Source organism: Aedes albopictus, chromosome 2 (assembly GCF_035046485.1).
Source record: "Aedes albopictus strain Foshan chromosome 2, AalbF5, whole genome shotgun sequence".
Classification (NCBI taxonomy): Eukaryota; Metazoa; Arthropoda; class Insecta; order Diptera; family Culicidae; genus Aedes; species Aedes albopictus.
The window spans coordinates 261,212,524-261,237,751 of NC_085137.1; the positions used below are offsets into that span (position 1 = coordinate 261,212,524).

The following is a 25,228-nucleotide window of genomic DNA, read 5'->3' on the forward strand; positions in this document are numbered from 1 at the left end:
CATCCCTTTTTTGAAATATATGTTATTCTTTTGAGAAATATTGTCTTAGTAATGTAGGCGTTCATTAATGCATAGCATTATGACCGGTAGTAAAACTTTCCAATTTAGAACCTAGTAACTGAAGCATGTTCCCCCAAAGCGACTTAGTTTGGCCAACCATGAACTAGGGGACGGACGGTAGGATGGTCAAACGTCAAGCTTCAAATTTTCAATTGGACCGTAAACTTGAATGTATGTAATTATTCCTAATTAGAGTGTTACTTCGGTTTGTCTTAGTTATTAGTGTTGAGGTGGTCTTTAGCATAATTCCTTTAGGCTGGTGCCGTTTGAAAACTAGTCGAATCATTATTTCAGCCACATGTTTTTAAGCCTTTCGATGCATTCATCCTTTCGTGTTTCAGCCTTTTGTACGTAACCCTTTATTTTTTATATAATCTCGGCATACCTCGCTAGATAAATGTACAACTAATGCTGTAAATCATCATTTTGTAACTCGTTGCATGAATAAGTTCATAATAGTGCAGCTGGAATAATTAAAGAATTTCTGTAATAAATATGTAAAAGCTGTAATAAATATGTGGATTATACAGCATTATGAAATAAATCCATTAAAAAATGGAATGTCGTATGAGACTTACGGGACAAATGTTAGAAGTAATCAATAATTGAAATTCTCTAAATGTCAATTGAAATCCCTGAATATTATTCTAATTGATTCCTTGAGGGAATTACCTGTTCAAAAACTTGGGTAATGCTTGATAGATTCCTAGAGGAGTCATCTAAGTATTGCAAATTAAATGCAAATAAATAATTTTTCTGTTATCTTCAGATAAACTCATTGAGAAATGGGCTGAGAAATACGAAAACTAATATTTGGTGTGTTCTGGAGATGGTTCTGGTGTAATCTGACTACAAATTCACTGCTAGACGTCCAGCTACCATATTTAAAAACTCCTAGTGTTGCGGCGTGTTGCAGTGGACTGTAAAACTGCTTTTCTTCTCCAGGCTGCCTTGATTGCAGCGCGCCCGCCGGTCTCACCGATTCCCCAAGTGGATTCGGTGTATGGAAACTGCCATGCAGCGACCGACGGACCAGCGGCGAACTCCATAGGGTGGGAAAACTATCTCCAAATAACTCTAGCCCTGAAAAGGACTCAACCGGACACGCAGGCGACTGGCGGACCAAGGGAATTTCCGGCTCAGAGACAAACGACACACACACTGTTTTTACTCTAATTCATTTTAATGTTTGACTATGGTCCACTGCACGAATTTATTCTGGCCTGCTTACTCTCACACGAAATTTGACGTTTGAGAGGTGCCGACACCGCTCAAACGTCAAATTTCGTGTGAGAGTAAGCAGGCCAGAATAAATTCGTGCAGTGGACCATTTACACTATTTACAGACTTTTATTTTGGCCGTCGTCGGCCCACACTTCTCTTCTGCCGGACTTGGCTTGCCGGCTTGACTTATCTGTAGCTTCGGTTGCTGCGATCCAATCACTCCGAGTTGCGTATTGAAACTGATGCTCGCGCCACCAAGCAGCGCTTCTTTTCCTCTCGTCTTCGACGGCCGTCGTCGACGACGACGATGGTTTTTTCCTCCTTCTCAGCGTGGCGATTGGCTACTTTTTGGGGGGTTTCCTTCATGCGAAGATTGCGTGCTTCTACCTCGGTTTGCTTGCTCTTTCTTCACGTGAACGATACGTGCTCCTTCTTCAGTTCGCAGCGTTGCGGACTGAACACCTAGTAAGTACAGATACTAAGAGGGCATTTATAAGAAAAGCTCGAAAGATTTTTTTTTTGAAAATCCCACTGAAAAAAATACTGGAATCTTGACAAAATGTTTATCTGGAATAATTGAATTGTTGTTTTTTCTTAATGGCTAGCAGACTTCTGAGTTGAATCAGCAGAAAAATGTATGAACAATATAGAAAACTGACTACAGCAATATAACACTGACTGTGTTAACCAATAATTTTCAAGCGTAGGATATATCCTGTTCTATCCTAGGAAATATTGTTATACAGCCATTTCAGAGAAAAAGGATATAGTGCAACCACAGACAAACTGACGTATCACTTGGAACAGAATGCGATAAAAATCATCGTCACGCCAACATAATCGCCCAATGCTAATTACGCTGTGGTACGCAAACCCACTGAGTAGATTAAGGTAGTGAGCAATCGTCAAAAAGGAGCATAAACGATGCGAGCGCCATGAGCGTGGCATTTGCGAACTATGGAATATCGGAATAATCCGTTAAAAAGGGAAACGATGGGAAATGAGTAGAGTGATACCACAGACAAACAGACGTATCACTTGGAACAAATTGCGATAAAAATCATCGTTACGAAATCATAATCGCCCAATGCTAACCACGCTGTGTTACGCAAACCACTCAGAAGGTGGCGGTAGTGAGCAAACGTCAAACAGAAGCGAAAACGATGCGAGCGCCGTGACCGAGAGATTTGCGAACTACAAAATATTTGAACTGACCGTTAAAAAGGGTAACGATGGAAAGTGAGTAGAGTGAGACGTCTGTTTGTCTGTGGTTATACGTCTGTTTGGCTGTAGTGCAACTACGATTGTCGTGAAACTTGGTGGATTTGTATTTCATCGAAAATTATTAGACCCATTTTTTTTATTTCGTCATTAGGGTGACCAATTTTCAGAGAGGGTGGTCCTAAAAATCAAGCTTTTTAAAAACTAAAAATTTTCAAAAAATCATAACTTTTGAGGCAGTGACCGATTTGAAATTTCTTTTTCTTTTGTTTGAAAGCTATTGAATTGTAGTTTTAAGGAAAAATGCGTTGAAGGGCCGAATCGTGTTTAGCTGCGAGAAACATACAGTTATTTTACGACTCACTCAAAGTGCAAATTTTCGGTAATACCAATCCGTGTGGTCAATTATGAATTTCAAATAACTCAACGTACATATGTACAGATTAGTGTGGGTCATCGGAAGCGTTTTCTCAGATCAAAACTTTTTTGGTTCCGTTTCGGGTCCTGAGTATCTGTGCAAAATTTGAGCATGATTGGTTGCGTCTACACTTTGCGCATTGCAATTGAAATTTGTATGGGATTTTGTATGGGAAAACATACTTTTTTGAATTTTAGCCATAAATTGAAAAAGTTTGTCTGAAACTTTTTAACCGATACTGTAAATTGATAGCCTAGGATGTTCTGAAGAACTTTGTTGAAGACCGCAAAGCGATCCGATGCTTGTGAAAATAGTTATAACCAACGAACCACATGCATGTGTTTATGTTTTAACATGTAAAGGAATAACAATAGCAACAAAATCATGATGTTTCACCAAGCAATGCCAACGCTATAACTTTTTTCATAAGCATCAGATCATTTCACGGTCTTCGACAAAGTTTGTCAGGACACCCTAGCCTATGTTTTCACTTTAACGGTTACACGGTTTTAGAAAAAATCGAGCTTGTTATGACAGAAATGCAAAAAGTGTGTTTTCCCATGTAAAACCCCATACAAACTTCAATCGCGATGCGCAAAACGTAGACATAACCGATCGTGCCCAAATTTTGCACACTTATTTGGGTCCTGAAATGGTATCAAAAAAGCTTTGATCTGATGAGATATCATTGAATTTTTCACTTTTCCAGATGGGTAAATTACTGGTTAAATTGGGGAAAAATCCACAGCTCAGGGGAGCTTTGAACTCACGACCCTTATTCGCTAGACAAGTGCTTTACCAACTAAGCCACCGAGCCAATTAATGACCCGGCAACTTAGTTGTCATAATGTTCAATTCTTGTAGAGGAAGAACAATTGCTACCTGGATGGCGATCAAACGCGTCGTTCGCATTCTGTTTGATACGACGTTTTTTCTATCACGCACAGAAATCAGTGTAGTTTGAAATAACAAACACGTTCGTAAATTTTCAAACCAGAGTAATAGTAACATCAAAAGTTGGTTTTCCAACCTAATTATTGGTTTAAAACAAACCGATTGGTTACTGGGCTTATAACAGGTCATTGTCCGAGCCGATATCACTTGAAGCTTATGGGAAAACTTCAAGATGATATGTGTCGCTTTTGCGGCACAGATAAAGAAGACTCGGAACATCTACTGTGCTACTGTCCGGCACTTTTTACAACAAGACGTAAGTTCTTCGTCAAAGGGCTGTTAGAACCCTCTGACATTTGGAGAATAACACCCAGTAGGGTAGTGCAGTTCATTCGAAATGTCGAACCGTGCTGGGTTAATGCTATTAATCAAACGATGGCGATCACTCACAATAGTGGTACGTCATCTTGATATACATAGCTATAATAAAACTTATCAGGGGCATATGTCACAATAGATCAAAAAACTGGTCGCAGTGATGGAAATACCCGACACGGAATAAAAAAAACCGATTGGTTTATTGTTTCTACTACCAATGGATTAATCTGGAACAACAAACAAATCGGTTATTTAAAATGAACTGGTGCCGTTTGAATTTACTAAATTTCTGGTTGTTTAGTTTCTGCTGACAAATGCGCTTAACATACTGAAACTTTAGTTTGATTCAACCAACCGGGTAGTTCTTTCAAACTATATTTTTGTTGAGAGCTAAAACAACAAACATATTACAGTCGGAACCCGCTCGTTGAGCCACAACCTCCACCCAACCAACGAATTCGATTCGCTAGTTGGGTGAAGTGATAGCAGCACAAGGGGCGTGCGCATTGTTTTTTTTTTTAATCATGTTTAGGTTGGAAGTAAAAAGTAAAAAATTTCAATTTGTTTTACATTTAGAGCAAAACTGATACGTTTTGCAAGATACATATATGACCAATGCGAGAAATTATAATTTTTACTCATTTTAGTCGGTGAAGTGAAAATATAGATGTTTATGAAACCACCCGGACCAAAATGCAAGCACAAAACGCTTTCAATGATCGACAAAATAAAGATTGCCGATGTTTTGCATTTGTTCCAAAGTAACTGTACATTTTGTTTTTTTTTAAGGAATATTAAATAGAAATTCTTCTCGATTATCAGTAAAGTTTAAGAAACCAAAAACTCATTAGCTCGCCCCTCAGAATTACAGATTGGTTGTCATTTTCAGTTTGACATTGAATTATGACATCCAGGTGCTTTTTAGTTGGCTGACAGCTCAACTAACGGAGCCCCAACTAAAAAGCCACCCAACTATTAAGCCCCAACCAGCGGGTCATCACTGTAGTTTGTAGTTAACCAACTTTTTGTTGTACTTTCGGCATGGGAGCTCACCGCTGGCTCTTGTATTGTTCCAATTATTATCCGTTGCAAGAAAATAGAGAGCGAAAATGGTGCAAAATCACTCATAGACCTCCGCTCGTACGTCTAATCGTTATGGTGTCTTTTACAATAAGTGCGCGAATGGGCCAAAGAATACTGCGCCGAAAACACCAACACGATTCACCGTACTGGCGGAGGTATACGGGCACTCACGCTCAAAAATTTTCGCGCAACGCATAATAAACCCTTGAAAAGAATAATCGAACTGTGAAACATACTTACGCAAACTTTATTTCCAAGTAAGTTAAATTCTATAATTGTTGGCTGAATGAATAAATGCAAAAATAGTTTGCATTTATTTTAAATCGTTATAGATCTCAGTGGCTGATGATGCGCAAAACCAGACTTCGCCGTTCCAGCTTACATCGGACCCATGGACGCCATCTTGGCTACCTTCGCTGGATGTTAGCACAGATATCTGGAGAAGCTGCAGCAAAAAGACATCCCTACATCAGATGGGGAAGAATTGATTGACATTGTGTCATCAGGCAAAACATACCGGAATTGGCTTCTTTAGCGGTATTGAGATAATTCCATATTCAGAATCTGCTTACCAAACTGAGCCGAAATCCAAATTTTCATGAATTTTGGTGCTCGGGAACCAATTTAAAAATCAGTTTCAAGTTTGTATGGGAGAGATTTGTCGCATTTTGTACTGGGCGGAGCTGTCAAGCAGTTGTCCAGCTGTCAAAAGGTGATTTCAGAAAATCTCTTTGTGATTGATTTTGGGTACCAAAATCAAGTTCTAAAAATCTGAAAAAAATCATAGTGGCTCAGAAAAAGCTGCTCTTTCGTATAAAATCAAAAAATCAATACATTTTTCTTAATTTAAAAAACCCAATTTAACGAGATAAAAAAATCTCTGGGTTAAAGCTCCCGTTTGCCTTACAAGAACAATATTTAGGGGAATGAAACTATGATACCTATGATTTGCACACCGGACAGCACAATGGGCGATAGACTCAAAAAACCAATTTATGTTATTTATTATTTACAAATAAAAGTAGTAGAAAGAATGGTCCACTGCACGAGTTTATGCTGGCCTGCTTACTCTGCCGACACCGCTCAAACGTCAAATTTCGTGTGAGAGTAAGCAGGCTAGTATAAATTCGTGCAGTAATCCATGGAACAATAGAGAATTTCAACCGGAATGAATAGTATTTTCAACAATTTAGTCGGTTTATTTCAAACTAATAATTGTTAATAACAACCCAAAAATATTAGTTGAAACAACTAACAAAATAATTTGTTTTCGTAGTTAGTACGACTAACAGGTTAGTAATTCCAACCGGATATTTGTAGAATTTAACCAATGAAGCTCCGCAAAAACAAATAAAGATTTCAGTTAGTTTCAACTACCGTGGTTGGTAAAATCAAACCAATATTCTGTTTGTGCCCAATTCAACCCGGATTTCCGGTTGAATCAAACCGAAATTTGTTTGTTTTTACTAACATTTTTTCTCCGTGATGGAATGGCTGCAATGAGAATATATTACAGGTGAGGAAGAAGAAGAGATGGCTATGTATTAGTAGGGAAAGAAAAATGTAAACACAACCCGAGTAGAGGAAAAGAGCTCAATAATAGCATATTTTGATATGGAGATCAAAAAGTGATATGGGTTTGATTGACATAAGAGATAAAAGATCTAAAAATAAAATCAAAAATTTACCCCTGGAACATCATCATCAAATCATATTTAGATTTTGTAAGATCTAACCAATAGGACAGATCGGTGAAGTACTAGATTTGTAGTAATGAGCTGAATTTTAGTATGGTGAGAAGGTCAATGCTCCGTTTCTGCAATGAAATGGTTAAAAAAGCGTGGGTATTATGATTCCTTGCCTAATTTGATGCTGTTTGAGCAAAACTTTAAACAACAGTGTTGTTCTTTTCTCCATTTCTTGCAATATAAACAACATAGTTATCCAAAGTTTTGCTCAAACAGCATCAAATTAGGCAAGGAATCATAATACCCACGCTTTTTGCACCATTTCTTTGCAGAAACGGAGAATTGACCTTCTCACCATACAAAAATTCAGCTCATTACTTCAAATCTAGTACTACACCGAACGTGCCCCATAGCAGCGAGCTATTCGTATGATCTTGAAATATCAAATTTTGATATTGTTCAGATGTTCCAGGAACATTTTTCAGAAATTATTTTCAGATATTTTATCTCTTATATCAATCAAACCAATATCATGTTTTGATCGTCAGTATTTTACCTCTACCCGGGAAATAGTGACGTCACTATTTGACACGCGTTCTTATGGGAGCTCGCTTTGCTTGTGACATATTTTGCACCAGATACGGATCTCACGCACACGAAGTATCTTGTTCCCCACCTCTATTAGATGCTCATTGGAATGGCTTTATCTGTATAGATATTTTGAAATAATTTTGTTTTCATGAGCACAGAGCCGTAGCGTGCGGTAGGCCATGTCAAGGGCGCCAGTTTCCGAGGGGCGCCAAAAAGGCCTAACACTAGAAACGGTGTAATCCCGATCCCTAAAAGCTATACAAAATTGTTTAGATTTTTTTAAATAATCACCAAGTGTTCAATTTTGCCCCGTGTCATTCATAAAAAAATATTTTAGTAATAAAGTAGTCAACTATTATTGTTATGCACATTAAAAGACGAGTTTCTACAAATTCAAATTACGGTATATTCCAATGAATATTGTCACACCCGTTTTACTTAATTTTGTTTCTAAAAACTTTGATTTATTTTACTGTAAATGTCCATTTGATTGATCGATGTTTGTTTGCTCAAGGCCAAGAATCATTCATTTTCATTATGAGAAAAAAAAAAACAAATTACATTATGAGATTTCTTAAGATTGTATATGGAAACCAAATCATAATTTCTTATTAAATTTCATATTTAGAAATACTCCGGTATTTATGTCCAGTCCTCCGCGATCGTCTATCAGCAAAAAAGCTTTCTTTTGAATTGCTATTTTTGTTATGTTTGCAAATAACCAACTTCACATGATTGATTTACTTATTTAGGCACTTTAATCACCGTTTCACTTACGACTCCGATCAACCATCATTCAGTGAGCAGGCCATCAAAACATGCTGATAGTCATAAGGGGCTAATGGTTATTGTATTATTTCAGTAGAGAGGATAATAGCAGATAAGATTACAGTACAATGACGAGATAAAGACTTGAATGAGATAGTGTTCTAAATAGCAGCTTTCACGGAAACCGTGAATGCAATTCAAAGTTCATGTTTATTATTATCAAACGATTTTCGCGTGTCGAAAATACCGGTTTTTAACCGGATTGATAAACCTTATCGACGTCGACTCAGGCAATTTACCTAAGACATTGAGAGTATATGAAAAAATAAATAAATCATGTCGCAGTGATAGCAGTGGTCGACAATTGACGATAATTCCAAACAAAAATTATGAATTTTGTAATGTCGATTAACTCTGATAATGTAGCAAAGCAGTTCTGAACATTCAGTTTTATAGAAAAAGTGAATCTTGGACTTATTTTTTGTTATCTGCAATTTTTATGTAGGTTTACACCAATTCTATCTCCGTTTTTGTATGCAGTATATACATACAACTTGACTGAAACCACAGATAAATATACGTGACACTTCGAACAGTCGCGGAACACTTATCCGCGAGCGGTAATGGCGGCGGCGGGCACAATTAACCGATTCGAATTTTGACGTTTCTTGGGGATCGCAATCGGTTGGCGCCACCAAACGGTGGGTGAAGGGGTGAGGAGGAGAATTAAACTGTTTTGTCTTTCCCCCATGAAACGTCAAAATCCGAACCGGTTGGATTAGCCCGCCGCCGCCATTACCGCTCGCGGATAAGTGGATAGGGAACGACAAAGTCCAAAATGCCTAGATCGGAGAAAGTGACCCTGCCCATAAAACCATTCCTGAATGTAATTTTGAAATTACTAGGATAAATGTGTATAATACGCCCGGGGCAAAACGCCTCTCTTCATTTTAAAGTGATTTAGGCGCATATTACACACATCAATTTGTTGATTGGTACAGAACAGCAATAAACAATAAACATATCGATTCCCGCTCCAGTCGGGGAAAACTTTTCGTCAAACGGAAAATTCTTCACTGGGCCACTGGGTGTAATATGTGGTGTCCGTTGTCGAATGTTTGTAATGTTCAGTCTGTAGAGGCCGCAAGGTCGAAGACGGTGAAATTGTCTTTAAAAGACTGAAAATGAAGGTTTTGACGTAATATTCTACCTCTCATTAGCAGACTTCATTGTAAACGAAGCAAGATCTGTTCCTTTGTACTATTTTGTAACGTTCATGCCATTAGGTCTCCTACTCGATTGGAATGACATTGACAGTAAATTTGGAATTCCAATTGGAACATTTTCTGTCTTTGCATATAGTGTCCTTACGTTATACAATTGCTGAAACACCCTCTAAGGACAAGCATGTGGTGGAATTACCGCTTTTTACTTTTTTTGAAGGAACCTTTGAAGGAATTCCGGGAGAATCTCCTTAAGGAATCCTAAGGGGAATAACTTTTTTTTATTATTTTTCAATCGCTTAACCTAATTTACAGCTCTATTTGTCCACTAGAGCAATTGGAAGCTGTACTTACACTTTTGTACAGCGCCTAAATGTACTCTATTCTAATTCTACTATATCGAACAGGTTGCCGTTGCGCTGCTTTCACTTTCTACCCTATCATGGTAGGTCGGTTGTTCCTTTTTCCAATCCGATTGGGGGTTCGTTATGAATTACCGTTCGCCGATGTCCAAGTATCCGGGTCCATTTGAGCCATGGGCTCAGAAGAGGGTCACAGTGTCAGCTGCTCTCAGGGGGGAAAAGCAACTGACGAAAGTTCCGGGGCTGGGATCGAACCCATGACCATCTGCTTATGAAGAAATCGTGCGACCAATTGCGCCACGGGCCCCGGCTCTACTTTTTGTTTTGAAACAGTAAAATTTGCAACGTTTTCAAAAAAAGTTTAAAAGCTTTAAAAGCAACAATTCACTGACTTTTAGAACGATTTAAAGTGAACAATAGGTGCAATAGTGCGCTAGTTTGAGGGTTTTCATTGCTGTTTCTGCAGTACGGGGGGGGGGGGGTGTGCGTGCAGTGTTTGGTGCTTCTGATTATCCTATAGGTGATATGTTTATGAGATATATTTGCATAAAACATACATCTAGAAGCTCGGTAGACAAGGCTACGCAAAAATTGACAACTTCCGGTGATTCGTGCTTGCAATTAAAGTTCTCTGGTAATTTTATTATCAGCCATGTGTTTCCAAGGATATTGATGCCTATGTATTCCATGTTTAGGGTCATTCTTTCCCCATGGCAGATGGCCTTTTTACACCACTTCCGTTTTAAGAACCAACTTTTAAAATCTCTAAAAAAAAACTATGAAAATGCATAAGGTTTTTAAATATTTCTGCTGGAGTATCAAGTAGATATTGTTTAGTGGTTGTTACTACCATGAATGCCTAACAAATAAGACTATTTATCATTGAAACGATGGAAGATTTCTACATGATAACTAGTTTTGCTTCCGTAAGATACGAAGCCGATTGCCAGATTTTTGAAGATTTTACAAATTTGCAGAACTTGAACAACTTGGACATGATTTAGCTATACATATGTATGACATAAAGAAATCACTCACATTCCTCCCAAAGCAATAATAATACTTCTGTAAGCCTTCAATCACCAATAAACTTTTTTTTTTCTTCTTCCCTTGCAGGTCTAAATGCGTGCCCTACAAAGTCCTACATATTTCTACGCAAAGAGTTGCCAGTCAGGTTGGCCAACATAATGAAGGAAATCACACTTTTGCCGGAAGGTCTTTTGAGGATGCCTTCGGTGGGTTTGGTCAGTGCATGGTACGTGAAAAGTTTTGAGGAAGTTCTTGCGTTTGAGAAAACAGAACCCACTGGTGACAATCTAGACAAGTAAATACATTCACTTATGGGCTTAACCCTGTCAGTCTTCCGGATAAGAATGTTCACCTTGAGTTTGTTCATTTTTTTCCCTGGATAAACATAGATTCTGCAAATCTCTTATACAAATCCGTGACCGGCACTCGGATGTCGTACAAACCATGGCGCAGGGTATTCTAGAGCTGAAAGAATCGCGAAATGGACAGATCGAACCATCGACCGAGCTCTCAATGCAGTACTTTCTGGACCGGCTGTACATGTCACGTATTAGCATTCGAATGCTAATCAACCAGCATAGTAAGTGCAATACGAAAGTCTATTTGTGCATCTGCTCTTATCTCATTGTATTATGTCTTTTTTTATTTGCATATTTTAGCGATTTTATTCGGAGAGATTCCACAATCAGGCAGACATGTGGGATGTATTGATCCGTTGTGCGATCCGCACATGGTCGTCCAAGACGCTTACGAGAATGCGCGCTTTTTATGTGACCAATACTATCTCGCTAGTCCTGAATTAGAAGTGATAGAGCACAACGGTAAGCATCATAGAGCGTTATCATTATTTGAATAATTTCAATCGAAACTGGAGTGTGCAGCATGAGTCACTGCTGAGCTGCACCTCAAACAAGTTGGGAAGAAAAAGATCTACTAAATCGATGTCATACGAAAAATATCAACTTTAAGTTTCCACATAAACTTTGATCCTAAAAAAACAGATGTTTACGCCACGAGTTAAAAAAGGCTGCCTAGAAACCGGGCTGAGATTTTACGATTCGCAACCCTCACCTCTGTCCTCGATTTCATATATACTTCCGAGTTACGGGATGGTTTCTTGGCAAGTCCACTTCATGCGATATCCATTTCAAATACGTAGAACTACAAGTTTATACAATATTTTTAAATTTGATACAATAACGAAGCAGGTTACATCTTGGCATCTCAATTTTCTTCACAAAGAACTGATATATTCGAGGGATTTCCTGGATTTGGAATGAAATGGGTTTATTTTTTTTGTTTAAGAAGAATTTAATCTTCTAATTTAATTTTAATATCTGGGTGATCTATTGGTAGTCCGAAGCACTTTCTTCCTCCGCAAAGATATCCATAAAGCCACCTGGAGATCACCCGACCACAAAACAGAAAAAAAAACAAATCGACCACGTTCTTTCGACGGTTATTACCACGCGTCGAAGTCGAACGCCACGGCTCAACAACGTGCAGCTGCGTAACGTATAAGTGGCTTAAGACTACGCGCATCTCTAACAACGGAAGAGCAGCTTGGCACTACACTTGAATGATCTTGTCAATCCTCTCTGCGCTTTGATTTTTGATCGAAGCAAGGAGGTGTGCGTACGCACAGCTTAATTTGTCGGAAACACTCCGACTCCGGTGGACCATTTTTCAGAACTTGTAGAAGTGATTCAAGTCTACGCGCTGCAGTTAGAAGTGGCCTTACCAACAGAGGAGCAGCTTGGCACAGCTACATTTGAAGATGGCTGGAGAGAAATTCGATCCCCCATAGTTAGTACCTCGGCTGCAGCACTAGGCTTCGCGACTCCGAATCGCAGGCGAATGTGAACAGTTGAAAAACGAGAAGAATGCATCATGGACGAAAATGCTGCGACACCGTAAGAGGACGAATGAGGCACGTTATAGACAGGCGCGGAGCAGGCAGAACTCAGTCTTCCGGAGGAAGAAGTGCCAGCAGGAAGAACGAGATCGCGAAGCTGTACAGCGCTAAGGACACACGGAAGTTCTACGAGGAGCTGAACCGCTCGCACAGAGGCTTCGTGCGACATGATCAGTGGACCGGCACTGAGTTTACTTTCAAAAACGGAAAGCCGAAAGATCTTCTTAACAGAATGATTGAGGAAGTGAATCATGTTCGGAAGAAGGTAGCTAACTTGATGGGCGAAGACAGGTTGGAAAGAAAGTTCCATATTCCAAACCCGACGGTGGCATCCTTGTATTGCCTACCAAAGATTCATAAGATTCCGGTAAGTATGCGCCCCATCTCGTCCAACATCCGTACACCTACCGAAAAAATGGCAGCGTGGCTAGTGGAAGAAATGAGAAAATACCCTGTGAAGCATGGAAAAGGTGTTAAAAATTCGGTGGATTTGGTTGAGCAGCTAGAGGGGTTCAAATTGCGACGAGGGGAAATTCTGGTATCGTTCGATGTCGCCGCTCTATTTCCGAGCGTACCAGCCACTGAAGCTCTGCAAAGCCTGCGCCGACACTTGGAACGGTGCCGAGTGCCGCTGAACCACATCGAGGCTTATCTCTCTGTTGCCAAGGTCTGTATGAACCAATTTTTTTCAACTTCCGGGGAAAATACTACAAACAGACCTTTGGCCTGAGCATGGGTAGTAAGCTCTCACCACTTCTGGCCGATTTGTTTATGAGCGATCTAGAAAATGAAGCCCAGAAACAGAAGCTTTTTCCCCGAGTGTGGTGGCGCTACGTAGACGATGTTTTCACCCCGGTGAAGAAACGGTACGTAGACCAGACACTTAGCATGCTAAATTTACAACATGAAACGATCAAATTCACGTTTGAGAAGCAAGTAGACGGGAAGTTGCCTCTCTTGGATCTGATGATTAGCAGAAGCGAGGATAACACTCTGAAATTTGGGATTTATCACAAACCAACTAGCACAGATCGGTACATAACATCCGATTCCAACCACTTTGGTGCCCAAAAGCAAGCCGCCTTCCATTCTATGGCTCACCGGCTTTACAATGTACCGTTGGATAGCGTAGAATTCAAGGAAGAACAAAATCGAATTTACGCTGCAGCCGAGGTTAATGGATACAACAGAACTTTCGTAGACAAAATTCTACAAAAACACAAATGCAAAAAACACCGTCAGAAAATAACAACGCTGGAGCCAATAGCAAGACAAACAAAAAGGATTAGCCTACCGTTCTACCCTAAAGTAACCAACCCAATAAAATCGAAGCTTCAACGACATGGATTGCAAGTAGTATATTAAAGCGCCAACACGTTACGTGAACTACTATGCAATCTGAAGGACAAGGTTCCCCCGGATGAGCGGTCAGGAATTTATGAAATTCCGTGCAGGGACTGTCCAGCTGTCTACATAGGTCAGTCACGCCGGAAATTCAAAACCAGAATCAGGGAACATAAGAATGCCGTTGACACAAACAGACAAAACGAATCCAGCGTGGCAGTTCATACAGCGAGCAGTAATCACAACATCAACTGGGAAGAAGCGAAACTCCACAAATGTATGAACAAATCTTCGCATTTGAATGCATGGGAGTCCATGTTCATCACAGGGTCGAAAAAGCAATTGATGAATGAGGATGACCCTCCCATCGCATCGCGTCTCTTCGATCTAGCAGACTTGACGATAGAATAAATTTCTCTTCTTTTGGACGTATACGAACATCGTACGAACACAACGCAGTCAGTTGGACATTGTCCTGAAGATGGGCTAGATCTCGCCCGAAACCGGTCGACAAAAGGTAAATTTTTAAATCTTTTCTTGACGATTGTAAGAACAATAAGTGTTGTCTTGTGTCGCGTCGCGTATTGTGTGTTTCGTGCGACAAGCTGACACGCGCCGAGACAATCACGGAAATCTTCTCATGAGCGGACGTAAGGTGGTCGAGAGGTGACGGCAGCATTACGATGATCACATCGATGGCGAGATTTTCAGCACCTAACCTTCAAGAGATTGAGGAGGAGGTTGGCCAGTTGAAAAACAACATAGCGGCTGGAGCAGATGAACTACGAAGTGCGCTTCAAAAATGCAGTGGAGAAGCACTGCCGAGAGCACTACGCTGGGTCATTACCATGATTTGGGAGGAAGAAGTATTACCGGAGGAATGGATGAAAGGCATCGTGTGGGCAACAAGTTAGATTGCGGGAACTATCATGTGATCACACTACTGAGAGCTACCTACAAGATATTCTCTAAATTTGTATGCCATCTATCACCGATTGCAAGAGAGTTCGTGGGGTAATATCAGGCTGAATTCATGGGTGAGCGTGCTACAACGAATCAGATGTACGCCATCCGCCAGGTGATGCAGAAATGCCTCGAATACAACGTGCGTATGATATCGAGAACAGCTATGGCAGATTATGCACGAATACGGATATCCGGATAAACTGATATGATTGATCAAGGCGACGATGGATCGAGTGATGTGCGTAGTTCGAGTATCAGGGACACTCTCGAGTCCCTTCGAATCTCGCAGAGGGTTACGGCAACGTGATGGTTTTACGTGCTTGCTGTTTAACATCGCCTTAGAAGGTGTAATAAGAAGAGCGGGAATAAGCATGAGTGGAACGATTTTCACGAAGCCCGTTCAGCTGTTTGGTTTCACTTGATAAAATTGATATGGCGGAAATCCAACTAAAGAGTAAAGCGAGGCGAATCGGTTTTATGTGTCGAAGACAAACTACATGATGGCAAAGGGCTCCAGGGAGGAATCACCGCGCCCGCCTCCTCGAATTTCTATGGACGGTGATGAAATCGAGGCAGTTGGATAATTCGTGTACTTGGGCTAACTGGTGACCGCCGACAACGACAGGAGCAGATAAATCAGAGACGCATTGTGACTGGAAATCGAGCTTACTTTTAACTCCGCAGAACTCTACGATCGAATAAAGTTCACCGTCACACGAAGTTAACTATCTACAAAACGCTGATTAGACCAGTAGTCGTCTATGAGCACGAAGCATAGACGTGCAGAGGACCAACGCGCCCTTGGAGTTTTCGAACGGAAAATCGGGAGGCTACGAGGGGTGCAAGACTTTCGAAGTGCCGAACTTATTCAGCATTGGATGCTGTCTATAAAAGACTCATTTTGGCAATCTCAGACTCCTTTCCCCCTCGTAGACTTTTGTCCATACGATTTTTTCGAAATGCATATGGAGCGTGGACTTTGACCGGAAGTGAAGAAGGTGGCAACGGAGAATAATCCCGGGATCTGCTTCAGCGTTAGAGGTGAGCGTCAGAAGGGTTTCTGGTACGAGGACAGTGGCTGCTCGAGTCACACCACCAGCGACCGGAAGTTTTTTCAAGAAGATCGACGAGAGCATGAAGCAGGAAGTGGACTTAGCGGACGTTTAGATGCTGACATCCGCCGGTACTGGAGAAGGCTGGATGGAAGAATGTTCTGTACATCCCGGAGCTGGACTGCGGACTGCTTTCGGTTCGGAAGCTGGCACGGGAGAGACTTAAAGTGACCGTCGTGGAGTCCAAGTGCCGGGTCATGAGTTTCAACGAAAAGTCAAAGCGTTCGCGGACCTTCTTGGACAGCTGTATACCCTGAGAGTGGAGAGCGGTAACCGCCGGAGAAATACAGCTGGGCATTCCGTTGAGAAGCAGTTGACGACAGACTCCAATACTAAAGTGCTCCTTACAATGGATACGTTTGCGTGTGCGTGACAGTAATTTGACCGATTTCCCATAGGAAAAAACTGTTAAGAAAAACGCAAACCTTGACGTAACGGGTGCTATATGTTCCAGACATAAGTGTTAGACTTTATGAACGAACTATGTAGCTTTGTGACCAAAATATTCTAGGGACTCCAGATTGAAAAAAGGGATAATATTTTGGAATATACTTTCAATAAGCTACAATATAACTGGTTTAGGGACAATATTTTTGATTCACATTTATATGTCTATAATATCGTATCAAAATATCATTCGATAATAAAAAAAAAATTGAATACAAAATGTCTATAACGATTAAGAAGCATTTAAAAAATCTCATTCATATCCTTTCCCGTGTTAAATTTATTTATTATCACGCACAGCTCAATTCGCTCAGAGAGATACCGTCAACACCAATACTTGGTGAGGCAAAGGTGTTCGGTGCAGAAAGAGCAACTTTGTGTAAACTGTGGTATCCATTGTAAACTTTGTGAAGACTTTATGGCAATGTAATGTGAACCTTAAGATCCGATGCACACGTGCATTAATTAACGCTGCGTCGCCGCAGCGTTCCTGTGGAGTATATTATGTTTCCAGTTCAAAACCGAATTAGCGACATTTTTTCTTTTACTTCCGCTGCTTTTGCCTTGCGTTAAACACTATGTCGGAAGTGGGGCGCTGTATAGAGTACCAGGTGTACAATACAGCGCCCCACTTCCGACATTGTGTTTAACGTAAGGCAAAAGCAGCGGAAGTAAAAGAAAAAATGTCGCTAATTCGGGTTTGAACTGGAAACATAATACAGTACACAGCTGTGGAGCGCGGGTTCGATTCCTGACGAAAAAAGTTTTCGGTTGTGCCACTGGGCGTTGCATGCTAGTCCGTTGTCTAGTGTCGTGCTTCCTCCCAAGAGCGATTTGCTCACTGGAAAGCATTGAACGTGTCCGTGTTTATAGTCATGCCCTGCGCCGACCCTGCTGAATGTTATTGCCGACTCTGCAGTTGTTATTGTACACATATTGTATTGTTGAATAATTAAACCCTGAGACGAGACTCGCGAAGACGGTCTTCTTTTTCTCCACTTTGTTATTTTTTTCTTCTTCCTATCTGTGTTGACATTATGTTTTGGGCTGGTGGTTCAAACACGTACGTGACCGCATCACCTCACATGCAGTGTGACTGAATCCCATTCACGCACAAAATCATGTTGAGGTGAAATTTTGCATCGCCAACAATCGCCAAGCAAAGTAATCATTGGAATATTTTGTTTTCAATTTATTTTTGACAGTACAGGAGAAGAAAATGCTGCTCGGAGTGAATTTTGGCTTCAGAATTTATCTCGGATAGCAATACTTTCCTCGTTTTAGGTAACGTAATCAAACGGGCTACAACTGACAGCTCAGTTGGGCTGCACTTGACGTTGCTTTTTTTCCTCTTCGCGAGTCTCGTCTCAGATTAAACCGACCGCCGCGACGAGTAGACTAACTGAGTGCTGCTCCGAAGGTTATCCACCGTTAAGCGACCGAAAGTTCCCTTGGTACTTCGTCGATGCCCTAGGTGACTCAGTACCCAAAAAACATTTTAGCTGTTAAAGAGTGGAACAAACCCCTCTTAAGCACATTTTGGCTTAAGAAACCATTATTCAGCTAGTTCTGTTTCTTGGGTGGATCTTTATGGATAGTTTGGACTGTGATATCCAACATTTCAGTAAACTGTAAAACAAGGACATTGGGAATTCTTATGTCAGTTCTTATGGGAAGTAAGATAATATTATCACATTTTGTTATTGAACAATTCCGGGATTTCTCAGAATACTCTGCATTTCGTCTAAATCCCGGTACAACAACATACCGGAAATAGAAATAGACAAACTAAGCCCTGGTATGCCAGGGTCATATCAACCTCAAACTGTAACAATTCATAATTAAGTGCGGAACAAATTCGGCTTTTGAATACAAGTATTCAAGAATGTAACAATAACACACCACTAAACAGTTCTGCGCAATCTAGTTTTTTGACAACGTGGCTAGCCACGTCAGAGCTAGTTCGGAAACAATGCATTTTCTTTACGTTTCAGATCTGGAAAAGGGGAAACCTATCAAAATAGTGTACGTACCTTCCCATCTGTATCATATGCTCTTCGAGCTATTCAAAAACTCTATGCGTGCCGTGATGGAATACCATGGTGCCGAAGATGATATCCCGCCTATCAAGGTCACCATTGTCAAGGGCAAAGAGGATATCTGCGTCAAAATGTCTGACCGTGGCGGTGGCATTCCCAGATCCCATGTCGATCAACTGTTCAAGTACATGTACAGCACAGCACCACAACCGCCAAAATCGAAGTCCGACCTCCCACTTGTCCCTCTGGCCGGTAAGTTTGTAACCAAAGTTGGGGTTGAAATGGTTTAGTATGTCTTTCTGCTGTTTGGATGGGTGAATGGATGATAAAAAGATTGAAAGGCAGCATACCGCGGTATAACATAACTGTAAAAATGTGTTTTTTGTTAGCAATAATCTGGTTATATAAAAAAACTCATGAACAAATAAACAATAAAACAACTCAGTTAAGTTATATCGAGGTATTCATGTAATCTGAATGTAAGCTACACTTTATGAAATATTAAAAATAAATTGCATCGCATATTCTGCCGTGTGCAGCATAGTTGTCCCATGTTCTATGGGAATCCCTATTAACATGGGACAACTATGCTGCACACGGCAGTATTCGGGACAAGGTATTTTACAGAACATTATAACACGGTTTGGGAACAAAAAATCAAAAGCCAAAACGTCAAAAAGGTAGAAAGCCGAAAGACAAAAGGTTGAAAGTAATTTACTTGCTGAAATTCTCCCATCTTTGAAAATAGGTATTCGTTTACATCTTTCAAATTTTCGATTTTTCAACGTTTTGTATTTTGACTTGTGATGTATGCGTATAAAATATGTCATGTATAGATTAATAAATTGTCACACTTTTAATCAAGCATTTGCGAGAGGTGCACTATCATCAATAAAACATAAAACTATGCCTATCTGTAAATTTTTCGTGGCAATAAAAGGTATGCATTTCATCTTCATCTCTCTGAATCTCCTTTCCATATCTGTAGGTTATGGCTATGGGTTGCCAATTTCGAGGCTGTATGCACGCTATTTCCATGGAGACTTGGTGCTGTACTCGTGTGAAGGATACGGGTCTGATGCTGTGATATATCTGAAGGTGAGTGGCATTACCGCTAGCAAAAGTTACTTCACTTAAAAATAACAAACAAAAATCGACATCTTCTTTCAGGCACTTTCTGACGAGGCAAACGAGCTGTTGCCAATCTTCAACAAGACCAGCTCTCGTTTCTACAAGGCCACCGTGCCAACTGGAGATTGGTCTAATCAGGTAAAACCAAAGAAAGCAAAACCGGTTGTTATTTGACGTGGACGTTGGTTGTTTGGTTGGCCATTATTTGCTGACAATGAAGCGCTTGTTTCCATCACACGACCTATGACAAAACCTTGTATATTACACCATATCCTTCAATGTTTCGTGCATTAATAGTCTAGGATGATAGTGATGTCACTTTTTGGTTACTTGTTTTTAATGTCTTTCACTTGACGCATATGTTGTAGAAAAATATATTTTGTTTACAATAGCAGTACAAACACAATCTTTTCATTTTTATTTCGATATCATTTAAGGGACTGGTAGAACATATACTTTACTGACAGACGTCATTGAAAAATGCAACAACAAGAACTGGACAAATTTAACATTGACTATCAACATTTAATTCGTTTTGAATGTTTCAACCGGAAGCACGTGCATCAAATTCCTTGATTTCATTTGACATTTTCAAATTATGCGATAAAAATTATTACAACAATAACATAAATAGGATATCTTAAGAAGGTGTCCGGCCATTTGGCCGAATGCCGTTTGCCCGAATGTCGTTTGGCTGAACGCCGTTTGGCCGAATGCCATTTGGCCGAAAGGGTCGTTAGGCCGAATTTTTATCCAAAGGATTAGGAGGCGTGGACAAACTCTGAATAGCATTCTAGCTGACAATATGAACATCATAAATATGTCCTTCTTTCAGTCATAGGCTTTTCTTTATAGTTTTACCATCAAGGGATTAGTTGGCGTTGAAACTGAGAATATTTTTGTCAGAGATTTTTCCTTCTTTGAATCATAGGCTATTCTTTCGAGTTATACTGATATAGGAAACAATGCATGATCATCATACCTTTTTCAGCCAAACGGCATTCGGCCAAACGGCGTTCGGCCAAATGACCCTTTCGGCCAAATGGCGTACGGCCAAATGCCCCGAACCCTTAAGAAAGGCTTCTTAAATCCCATTTATTGACAAACTTTCGAATTAATTGATTTAAGATTAATAAAAATTGATACATGAAAATTTCACAATTATGATTAGGGGAGACTGGGGAGACTTGATCCCTTTTTCTTAATTTACCTGAAACTTTAAGAAACAACACAAAACTAGATCCGATTTCCGTACAAAATAGCAGGTAAACATCTATTGCAAGTTAATACACAACAGAAGGCCTTTAAATTATTGTTAAAGTTTTCAAAACTGTGTTTTTATGGAGGCATGTCTTCTGATGTATTTTTCAAAAATGGGTGACACTTGATCCCCCTTTGATCACATGGTTTATTTCAAGGGAAAATAATTCCAGAATCTTCCTATTCATTTTCTTATCGAGTTTTCTTGTATTTTCGATGAATATGGAGTTTTTGAAATTGTAAGATTTCCTTAAATTTTTAAGGATATGCCATATTTTCAAAATGGGGAGACTTGATTCCCCTTTTCTTGGTTCGTACTGAAGTTATAATTATCTGATACATTTTATCGTTGAATAGACTAGATTTCCAAGTAAATAGAGGCTTCTGAATAGAATTTTATTTTTCACATGTATAATGTGTGTGTAATCCTCGAGGGATCAAGTCTCCCCATGTCACTGTTGTGTATACTATGCTGAATTTATTGGAACATGTTAACAACAACCTCATTTGGATAAATAAGTTTGAAAGTACTTTATTTAAACTATGTGCTGTGCAATTTTGACACAATTTGGTTCAATTTTCACAAAGTTATTGAGATTTTTCGGAATCGACTAAAAGATTTCTGAAGGACTGAAAACAAACCATCAGCCGTTAAAAAATAATGCAATGTACAATCGAAATCACTTGTAGCCAAAACATAGTCGTTTGTCCAGGAGTAGTTTTGGAAAAATTATGCTAGAAGAAAAATGTTTTTGATTCCGAGCAAATATGGGGGGAACAAGTCTCCCCAGGGATCAAGTCTCCTCAGTCTCCCCTATAGCGACTTTTCCCTAGTTTTCGTAACTTTCGCATAATTTTTACAACAATTGGAAAATGAGACAAAGGTAGAAACCTGTTACTTCATTTCAAAACTTTCTTACCATTGGAGCACTATCTTTACAACTTAAAAAGACTTCGCATCCAAAGCTCAAACAACCATTTTCTGAAAAGTAAAAATTTTAACTGTCCCGATCATTTGTCTATCTCTTGTATGTACATTTCTATAGCAATTCCCGAAGTTTTCATGTGTGTATCTTAGAACTTGGAGATGTAGCCAGTTCTTAGATGAAGTTTTAAAATACACCTTCAAGAACAGTTTTGCAGCGAAATTGATCGTATTAGTGCTAGAGAATCATCTAAAGGAATTTTCAGAAAAATTAATTAATATTGAAGATTAATTAATTTTCGCGAATGTTCCACTTTTTTATTTAATTCCGGCATACCTTATTTAACCCTAGTAAGATATTGGGTCAATATGACCCACACAGGCATACTGAACGTGCACTACTCCAGCGTGGTGTAATAATACTAACATCCTACTATGGTTAATACTTTTAAAATTCATAAAGAATAGATTAATGCTCTCAAAGAAAAGTTTCCAATAAAATCTGGAGATACTTTAAGGAGATTTAAAAATGAAAAATTAAAATGGAAATTGACTCCCGTAGTTGGTACTCCAGCATCTCCAGACCAGCTATGCTCACACAAAGAACCAATGGGATAGCTGCTTGGGACGACCAGGCATCTTCAGTGTGTGAGTATTAATTATCTTCCACTTTTAGACGAGAATGGCGCCTGCCACGTCAGGTTGCAGATCAGGGAGCGAAGTGATGATCACAATCGCTTGTTGCCACCAGACCGTGGTGTTCACTGCATCCGCACAAGTTCATGCTGATGTCTGAGTGTTGTAGGAAAATCTTTATTTTTGGCATAGGTTACTACATTATTGGTGCGTGAATATCAGACGTAAAGTGTGTGAATATTAATGTGGAACGGCACAGTTCGCTTGGATGCATAACCTGTAGGCGTTATATGAAAAAATTACACTGTGCTGTGAAAATTGGAAGAAAGGGAAACGACTTTTCAATCTGTTTCTGGGTCTAGGGATGATTATGAACATAAGTTTCAACCATCTCATGTGTAGCGAAGAGAGTATTGAGAAAGTAGATAACCAGACAATCAGTAATCGTATAAGATGTTGCATAAGATGATAAAGTGGAGACCATATGCATGCATGCCTCCATTTAGGCGCATGTAAAATGTACGCATATCGCCTCCACTTCAACATCTTATTCGACATCTTATACAATCACTGGTTGACTGGGAGAAAGACATAGTAGGAGGAAAGACACAGCCCAGGGATTGAACCCAGGACCTTCAGCATATACACCAGAAGCGGCAGCCACTACCGTCTACCCTCGTTGGTTTGACCGCATCTAATCTGAACACTTTTTAATTTGACCCCCTCTAATCTGCACATCGTTCAAACTAAAAATTGTTCAAACGTCATTCTGCTCATGGAACGGGGTGAAACGGAACGCAGAATCAAAACAAAACAGCAAAAAGGGTTACCATCAGTGTGTTTTTCGATGCCCACAGGGTTACTAGAAGTTCAAATTAAAAAATGAACCCCGTTGGTTTGCATGAGGTGTCGTTCAAACCAACGGGGGTAGACGGTAGTCCAAACTCGTCTTTCTAGGGATAATTTGAGGAGGTTCATACAAAAATGGAGGGATTCCAGGAATAATTTCTAGCAGTTCAGTTTTGTTTCAGTAATAATTTTCAACTTAATCGCAAAGAAGAATTCGGATTGGAAGGTTCCGCTAACGCGCTCCTTTGTCAGCCGAAATCGGATTCCTCAACCAAAAAGTCAATAAACCCAACTTGTGACGTAGTTGGGGGGCGGGGCGCGTAAACCCTCTCAAAATCAATGAAATTCGTAAAATGTTAACGCAGGTCATCTAGTTTAGTCATATTCACGTGAAAACTAGTGCATTGACTTGATAAAAGGTGAATATTGGCCAATTTGACCAAAACAAGTTATTATACCGAAAACAGCACGTTTTATGATTCAGAAGGCCGGCTCCAGAGGCACGTTATCCTCCATTTGGGACATTTGTGGCTGGTCAGATACTAAACGCTGAAGCTATTTTGGAAAGATTGATACCGGTATTGTTAATTCATCGAAAATCTCGTACATTGCATTGTATAGAAACGTGGACCTGGAGATCCGGATTTTTCGGCACCCACGGTGACCGGTCCAACCAAGCGAAACAAAGCAAAGATAATCGTACACATCGTAGTTGCACAGAGAACCAATGAATGTGGAAGCTTGGGACTAGCTAACCATTCTCAAAGTGCACTCGAGAATTCAACATTTTAAAGTCAATAACGACGCCGGTTACGTCCTCTCGATCATCGGGAAAGGGAAGGAATGTTAGCTCGATAACCGTTGCTACTAGAAACCGTGTATTCCACAACATCCCCACAGTTATCGCAGGTAGTAGGGCAGCCACCTCTGGTTAGGGCTCCCATCAAAATAGAATAGAAAATCAGGACATTTCATGTATTTTCTCGAAAATGAGTAAAACTCATCGGATTTGTTAAGAAATTTTGGCCAAAATTAGTCGAAAATCAGGACATGTCCTGCTAAATCAGGACGGATGGTAACCCTGCCTCTGGTAGGTGATATGATCCACTAGTTACGCCGCCGTCATATCACGATTATTGTTTATTTGATCGCGATGACCACCCCACACAATGGTCGCTCAACGTCAAAATGATATTAATGCGTCAGGGCATTTAGGAGAAACATCAGAGAGTACACTTGGTCCCCTACTCACGTTTTCAAAGGCACCCATCTTGAACATTCGTAAACAAATGCTCTCGATTTGGAAAAGCAAGTGAGCAAAGCCAAGATAAACAAGTGCGCCTTACGATGCTTCGTTCGTCAGATTTGAGTCACAAAGTTTTTATATTGCAATTGTATTTCTTGATGTCTCACCTTAATCGTTGTGAGAAAACTGTAAAATCATGCTAATTAAAACGCAACCACAGACAAACAGACATAGTACTAAAATCGCAATCATCGCACGATTTAACGGTCATTTCAAAAACAAAATGTGGTTCGGACTGCGCTCACATGTGTCATGGTGGCGCTGCTGTGTCTACATTCCTTCTCAATTTTGAAGATAAATAAAAGCGACGCCGATCAATGTTTACATAAATGACTCAATCAATTTTACGAATGGATGAC

The 25,228-nt window shown here is 40.0% G+C and overlaps 1 protein-coding gene across 2 annotated transcripts in view; it reads left to right on the plus strand.

Moving 5' to 3' along the window:
- Positions 1 to 25,228, plus strand: part of LOC109414459 (pyruvate dehydrogenase (acetyl-transferring) kinase, mitochondrial) — a 37,036-nt gene that overhangs the window by 8,045 nt on the left and 3,763 nt on the right. For both annotated transcript variants that reach the window (XM_062851643.1, XM_029872302.2), the window contains exons 2-7: positions 11,027 to 11,234; positions 11,329 to 11,519; positions 11,599 to 11,760; positions 18,718 to 19,014; positions 19,751 to 19,860; positions 19,933 to 20,031. In XM_062851643.1, coding sequence (XP_062707627.1) covers positions 11,027 to 11,234; positions 11,329 to 11,519; positions 11,599 to 11,760; positions 18,718 to 19,014; positions 19,751 to 19,860; positions 19,933 to 20,031 — 1,067 coding nt within the window. The remainder of the gene's footprint in view (positions 1 to 11,026; positions 11,235 to 11,328; positions 11,520 to 11,598; positions 11,761 to 18,717; positions 19,015 to 19,750; positions 19,861 to 19,932; positions 20,032 to 25,228) is intronic.